The sequence below is a fragment of the Bombus pascuorum genome, unplaced genomic scaffold, assembly GCF_905332965.1.
Source record: "Bombus pascuorum unplaced genomic scaffold, iyBomPasc1.1, whole genome shotgun sequence".
NCBI lineage: Eukaryota > Metazoa > Arthropoda > Insecta > Hymenoptera > Apidae > Bombus > Bombus pascuorum.
Window position 1 is genome coordinate 1,398,085 of NW_026869730.1, and position 8,139 is coordinate 1,406,223.

The window sequence follows — 8,139 nt, forward strand, 5'->3', positions numbered from 1 at the left end:
AGATATACACAATTACGTATAATTTCATGGTAAATAAATGTTTAAATAAATATTGCAGAGAGTAATTAGTCGATATACCAATAAGTATTTAAGTATTTATAAATATCGTGTACCAATAAGTATTTATATTTTATTTATTTCATATTTTTAATTTTCTCTTTACGTCAAAAGTTCTCTTCTCCTATCTCAATTATCCCAGAACTTTTCAGGTTTTTCGGCGAAAAACTTTATTGTATAATTTCTTGTGTCGACCAAAGAGTTACGGTCTTTATCATTAAGGGAATTTTGTAATGACCTGAATAGGGGAAAATTTGAGGGTCCAACGTCTGTTGAACACGGTGGGCGTGCTTCAACATCTTTTGTCGAGTAATCAAAGACGCGCAAAGCCACGCATTGTTCTGACGAAACTGAAACTTCTGGACGTTTTTGTTCAATTGCTGTCTCTAATTCGTCTCATTGCGAGCAATATCCTTCCGAATTTATCGTCTGGTCGTTTGTCGTCATAAACAGCGGATATATTGTTTCCTACTTGTGTAGCATTTTTGCCTTTTCGGTAAAAGAAAAGCATCAAATGCCTATAATGAACTTTGTTTCCTTCCATATTTAGATTTGAAACTAACAAAAATTAATGTATTCTAAGCAAGACTTTTTCTAAAGATGCATCAAATATCACCTTTTACGATATGTACACAATTCATTTGTTTTCAATCATTCTGATATATTCAGACCTGTTTTAATGCCACCTACTGAACATCGGCACGAAATTTCCCAACAACCCAATGTATCACGTAATATATAATTTAAATATCTTTATAAAACAATCTCGTAACTCCTGTATATATTGCGTATGATGGAGGCAGACATAGTTTTGCTTCTTTCTCCTTTTTATAATTTATCACGTGTCTGATAAAATCTCATACGAATAGTTCATAGAAATAACTCAAATCTAATTTCTATATCACAATATCGAATCTTGATTCTGTAAGTATGATAATATAACCATAGTGTTCAAAGAATAGGAAATCAAAATATATGACTATTTCAGCTTGTTGAAACAGTTTAATAATATGTAAAAATACAATTTTATAGTTTACATGTACATCTATGTTTATATGTATGTAAGTACATATATACCATTGATCGTTTTAGATAATAAATGCTGTAAACATACTGTAAAATAAAAATAGGGATAGATAGAAGCTTTTTAAGTTTATGTAATATGTAAATAGCAAATCTGAAAGATCCTAAGAAGTGTATTAGAAAAAGTATAGAATCCAAAAATGACCAAATATTATTTCATTTTATAAGAGTTTTATTTGAAGAAGCTATTACATCTTTATATACTGTAACATTAAATTTGAATACAAGTTTATCTTAGGATAAGTTAAGTTAGTAATTTTGTTATATACGTACATAAAATAATACAAAATATATAAAACTAAATTCTATTTGTTTGTTGCTCATATTCTGGAAATATATAAGTGGAGTATAAACATATAAACATATTGTGGAGTTCTCTGATTTTAATACCACCCAATATCGATAAATGTTATATATATACATATATATATATATATATGCAGTATCGAGGGAAAACCCTAAGAAATTGAGATCTACTTGACCATGGATTGTTCACGTCTCTGAAACTTGTGCGTGCCGGGCATACCGGAGTCATGCTATAAGGGGAGGCCGTTAATTAATTGAGAAGCGAGTATTGTCAGGTTGCCAAGGAGTGTGGTCAGCGTGAAAAAGAGAGTTGGAACCGTTGTAACGAGAGTAGCGAATGACAAATGGTGACTACGTGTATATAGATTGGCCGTACATCATACTTGATTTTGTGTTGACGTGAACGATATTAAAACCTACTAGCACTATACTCTCCCCCATTACATTACACGATATACACACGTGTACACACACACACACACACACACACACACACACACACACACACACACACACACACACACACACACCATATCATATCATATATCGTGTAATGTAAAACTTATATACTCCTCTCCGTACCTCTCTGTACCCCTCGGATCAATCCTTGTTTTTAAAGAGAGCTATTCATTTACTTCATACCTCTATTAAGTACACGCCCTTGCCCTGACCGTGACCGCGTCCCATTAATCTAGGGCATCCATAAATCTAGGGCACCCATAAATCTAGGGCACCCATATTCGGATTAAATCATAAATAATTATTTCTCAGCTTTATTATTTAAATACAGCTATAATAATAATAAAAAAAAAACTGGACTAAAGTATCGGGGACCTTTCCAAACATTTCAAAAGAAAAACTCCAATGTCCTTTCATCTCCGACATATATGTATATATATATATTAAAATGTCACACCTACTTTTATCATCAAGTGACATTAAAATCAGAAAATCGAGCAAAATGTCATAATCCACAATTATGCTTGTTTCATCTTTAGTTAAAAAACACAATGTATTGCGTTATACCATTCTCTGCAATTTCCGTATTATTAGTGAGAAGGGAGGTAGTATATTCAGGTAGATTACGAAAGGAACTAATATAATTGTGCTCGACAGAGATGTAACAGATGCAACTACGCTGCGTGTTATTCATAACGAACAGTGCTTCGGCATCTCGAACATCTACACATCTTGATTTGCAAATAGCTATGCACAGTTGCAACAGATTTAATAAGGTCTCAGAACACTTAACTCGTCCTTCAACGTTTTACAACTTGCAAGATTTCTACGTTGAAAGATACATTATCAATTTGCCAATAAGTTACTTTCAAACCCAAACTTATTATTTGTATATTAATTGTTGTTAATATCTTCTCTCATTATAGATATACTTATTATTATTTTTTTTTTTGCATCGTAATAATTATTATTACGCGTTTTCTTATTATCTGAATGATATAATTTTATTACAATTATTAAGTTGTAAATACTGAATTTATTCAAAAATAATGAAGCAAAGATAATTGTTCAGAATCAATTAAATGTATGAAGCAAATTCAATACATTGTACATTATGCATCGCAACATTTCTTTCGTTACAAAAAAAAAGTTATTAATTCATGAATTTAATTAGTACTGATTAGTATTTTCCTTCTCAACTATAAACGAGTTATATAAGACCTATGCTTAATGAAAGGATATATCTGTTACCCACATAAACTCGTTATTCTCAATAAATTGCAGACATTCGATATTTTATTAAGTTTCCTCATCCACTAGCAGCAGCTCATCAATAATGAAAGTTCGTTATTGATCCAAGAATTGATATATCATAAAGAGTATGTGCGTATAGCAGCATCGAGAAAATGTTCAAAATCGTTTCTTTTTTCTTTTTTCTTTTTTCTTCGAAAACGAAGCGTCTTCGACTTGTTTTCTCACGATTGTATGAAATAGATACAATGGCTCATAAAAGTATTTTGCAACTACTATTTTTATGATAGAAAAGCCAAAAACCAATCTGAAAATATACATAAAAGTTATTTACAAACATATATTTAATAAAGATTAGCACACAGCATTAATAGCCTCCTTGGTATGCCTAGAAAAAATCTCAAAAGTGGTTCCAGTAAATATTTAGGCTTATTTCATACATATGGAAAATGTTTGATGAAATGTTAAATGACTGTTTAAATACTTTATTGATTTCTACAAAATATCTGCATACTTGTGTTAGGTGTTTTGTAATATCTATGTATATTTTCAGATTTGCTAAAAACTTTACCAATATAGCTATGACAATCGGATTTTGTTACAATACTAATGACATTTCAAAATGTTTCTTTCAAGACATATAGTATATTCATAAAAGGTGTCTTCTGCAAGAATATGAATACCTTCATGAGCAACTGTATAAAAAGAATGCCGTTACTTGACTCCTATTTTAATCTTCTAAAAGCTTTCCTGATCTTTCGTGGATTGAGTAATCGAGTGGGACTGATCATTGGGCGGTAATTGATGGTGGCAGTATTTTGTTGTACTAGAGTAGACGCAGTATTTCGTTGTACTCGAGTAGACGCAGTATCTCGTTGTACTTGAGTAGGTGCACTAAAACAACACATGGCAACACATTTTTTTATGGAAAAAAGATCCTGCTATTAATGTGTAAAATAATTTTATATTTTGTAGATACTTAAATTCATAAACACTAAAACGGAACGATGGTCTAGTATTGGGATTAAAATTAAATCCTTCGGACTGGATTGAACCAGGTTCCTAAAAAGGAAATCATATATTAATCATAATAATGTTAATCATTTGTAAAACACAATCATTAACATAGTTGGTATCGCGAACCTCTAATATACTACAATACAATTTTGTAAATTTCTTTCTATACCGCTGTAAAAGTGCTTTCAAAAATAGGAATACGGTAACTCTTATCAGGTCATCGCATTATTCGAAATACTGTTTATCGACAAGTCATGATAGTCATATCTTATGATAGTAGCAATGGAATTTGAAAATGTTACGTATAACGTATATAATATTAGGTTGTCCGAAAAGTTTCTTTCGTTTTATAAGGAAATAATAGATGCACAACATTTTCTGTTTTATATTATTTTACTGAATTTTGAATGAAACGAAAGAAACTTTTGGGACAGCCTAATCTATTGCTAAAAGATTTTTACGAGTGTTCGGTGTGTACAGAAGAGTGTACAAAGGGTGTACAGAATACAACAGAATAAATCGATTATCGAATATGCTAGGAATTTTTTCAGTGACTTAATACTTTTAGTTTACTTACAGCTGTATGATCTCCTGGTGACGAATCAAAATTAAACGCGCATTCTAGAGGAATAGATGATGAAGTAGACAATTGTTGACTTTGGGTAACAGGTTGCGATATAGAAAATGAACTTGTAGTTGGACATTGCGGAAATGCTGCTAGTTCCGGATTAGGTCCGTTAAATGTATAATCGGTGGAATCAATCGATATTTGAATCTGAGTCGATACAGGAGGTATCATATTCGTAGGAAAATTGAATCGAGTCCCATGCATTACAGCCGGTTCAGTAGGAATGGCGTTAAATATAAATTTTTGATGTACACGTATAAGAGGCGTTGACTCGCCGGTAGACGTTCTAACAGTACTATCACCAGATACTACTGATGTCACTGACAATGTGCCACGTACAGTTGGCATCCCGAGTGTTGTATTATATGTTGTTTCTTTTTGGTTTGTTGGTGTTGAATCGCAAGCTGCAGGTTTATTTTCTAGCACCGGAGAAGTGCAAGATTTACGTGAAATTGCGCCACCAAATTCACATTGTTTATTAGATAAACTAAAAGTAGTTGGTACCAAAATCGATGATTCGGGTGTTCCAGAATTATGCAAAGTTTGTGATGCATTAGGTACTTGGAATGCTGGACTTGATAATGTTGTTGTCGTTGTTGATTTCCACCAGAAAGGCGTAGATCTACTTTCTGCGTTATCACACGCTGACTCTTAACTTTTTGACGTTGGAGAACAAAGAAACTGGCTCGTACTTGTGTCACCAAATGAATATTGTTTTTTAGATAAATTAAAAGTAGGTGGTTTTAAAATTGATGATTTGGATGTTCCAGATTTATGCAAAGTTTGTGCTGCAGTAGGTACTTGGAATGCTGGACTTGATAATGTTGTTGTCGTTGTTGCTTTCCAACAGAAAGGCGTAGATCTACCCTCTGCGTTATCACGCGCTGACTCTTTACTTTCTGACGTTGGAGAAACAAGAAACTGACTCGTACTTGTGTCACCAAATGAATATTGTTTTTTAGATAAACTAAAAGTAACTGGTGTTAAAATTGACGATTTGGGAGCTGGAAATTCAAGGTTATTCCATTTATCGGTCCATTCTTCTTTGCATGCACGTGAAACTGGTTCAAGTGTTTGTGCAGTTTTTACGTATTTATTATTTGACAATGTTAGAGCATTAAAAGCGTTGGAAATATGTAATGTATCTACTATTGTACTAGAAGTCTTAATCGCTGGAAATTCTGGCATTGAGTCTTTCTTCAGATTCTCTGAATCTTGCTTTACATCGGCCTTTGCATCATCACCTTCAATTCTTCGAAATTTATTTCTATTTTCTGAGATCGACGAAGCTGTATTTTCAGCTGTCTTTGCTGTATTTGTATTTTTTCCTCCTTCAAACATTGTCGCATATAAAGTTACTTTTAGATATTGTAACATCAATCTCCTGTTGGCCATCTCTGTTAATATCAAATTTAACATTGGCAATATTTACAGAGATAGATTTAGTCGACGTTGTACCTGGAAATGATTAAATCCTGATAGCAATATTAGCAGTACAGTTAGCTATATTACAATTTGGACAAAAATAACAGAAATAATCGAATCAACAATTAATGCAGTGAACTGTATAGAAAATGTTTTATTATATATTTCACATATTTTTATAACGTCTTCCTTTTTTAATTGTCCTCGTAATATTATACAAATTCGGAAATTTTAAATTGTACAAAATAGTAGGTCACATTAATATTCGGACCGTCTAAACCAGAATTACTTTTTAGAAATTGGACCAGAGGACTTGAATTTCTTGGAGAAGTTAAAAGGATTAGATTACCAAATGATATGGAAGATAGACTTGGAAAGAAATTGCAATTAGTTGGGATTGCGAAGAAAACAGTAATAGTCATTTGTCATGACATTTTTATCTAAACCTGTAATGACTATTACGATCTTCTAACGATACGTTTCGTAGACTTATGTAGGTTATGTACATGCTTCAAGTTTCATCGAAATCAATTGATGCAGAAAGATGTAAGAATTGTTAGATAGATGTAGAATTGATAGATGTGGAAAACAGGTTTCGTTATTTGCAATTTTATAAATATTGCAGTTTTCGCCATTTTGAATATTTAGTTTATACCAATATTGATCGACGAACATTGAGCGCACAGTAGGGGTTAATTAATCAAAATGAAACATTTCATACCACATTATTTACGACGATTAAAAGCAGTTCAGTGAGCATTTAAAGGATTGATCAATTAGAATATAACACAATTTACATATCCACATTTAACACATAGTTAGACAAGCAGAATACTCAAATCTGTAGTTAACAGTTATAAATCAATATGAATGATATATGAAATTCGAGATAAAATACAGGATAACAGAATAAGCCAACGCCCAAATCACGTTGAATACACTCGTTCCCGTCCGAACACGAGAAACTTAAGCAACGCTGGGCACGGGTGGGGTAGTACTCTAAGATAGGTGACCACTAGGGGGGAACTGCGTGTGGTGTTGGTTTTTTCAGAGGAGGTCAGCCCAACATTGAACTGGTTGAGAAGATGAAGCGAGCAGTAATTGAACGAAGAAGGAGATACGGAGCATGAAAAAGGACAACCCTGATGATTGCCGACGCCGGGTATTACTGGGGTTGTCAGCCCTCAAAGCAGAGAAAGGAGGGCGGGGAAGGGTTTTTAGTGGGTATGGCAACAACATCCGCCCGAGTCCCCCACATAACCCCAGTGATGCGGGTCACTGGGTATGCGTAACAGCATTTTTTTCCCCTCCTCACGCAAAAAAAAGAAAAGAAGGACAATCGAATAAAATAGCCAAGCATAATATGATAGTTTGATAATGGAATCTTGAAGCAGTTTCCTTCGTTCAATGTTACACTATTTTCTTTTACTATTTATGAACAAGGCAATTGTCGAAATGATTGCAAAATGTATTATAATAAAACAGATCGTATTTTTACGGATTGGCAGTTGTGACCGATTTGTAGATTTGTTTAACAATTGCAGTGACATCGTGATGAATTGTGGGGATACACTCCGGCATAATACAGGCTCAGAATCGCGTAATGATAGAAAAACTTTTCCTCCTTTTCCTTTTTTTCTTTTACGAGATTTTAAGATCATCATTTTCCGAAAATGGAATTCTATCGTATGTTCTTTTATATTTTCTCTAATCGATACATTTATTTATTCTTTATAGAAGAATATTGAGATTCTTTGCCTTAAAATGCCTTCGTACTTACGTAACTCATTTTGAGATAGCAGAGGCATGATCATTATGAATATGTTTTCACACACGGACAATAATTCAGTCACGTAGCAGGTGGCAGGTAGCAGGTACATAAAACATATAATTTAACAAACACGAAGATGGCA

The 8,139-nt window shown here is 33.0% G+C and overlaps 1 protein-coding gene across 1 annotated transcript; it reads right to left on the reverse strand.

Moving 5' to 3' along the window:
* Positions 1-2,855: 2,855 nt before the first annotated feature.
* Positions 2,856-4,990, reverse strand: LOC132915616 (uncharacterized). The gene is made up of 2 exons (XM_060975449.1): positions 4,751-4,990; positions 2,856-4,218 (listed from the first exon to the last, which is right to left on the reverse strand). Exons 1-2 carry the CDS (start codon positions 4,970-4,972, stop codon positions 4,051-4,053), a joined length of 390 nt encoding a protein of 129 aa, XP_060831432.1. The 5' UTR covers positions 4,973-4,990; the 3' UTR covers positions 2,856-4,050.
* Between the last annotated feature and the right edge of the window lie 3,149 nt (positions 4,991-8,139).

Bases quoted from the DNA above. Each gene is read 5' to 3' on its own strand.
- LOC132915616 (XM_060975449.1), bottom strand. From the start codon at position 4,972: ATGATACCTCCTGTATCGACTCAGATTCAAATATCGATTGATTCCACC. The intron at 4,219-4,750 runs GTAAGTAAACTA...TTTCCTTTTTAG, and splicing joins CACCAGGAGATCATACAGCT to GAACCTGGTTCAATCCAGTC.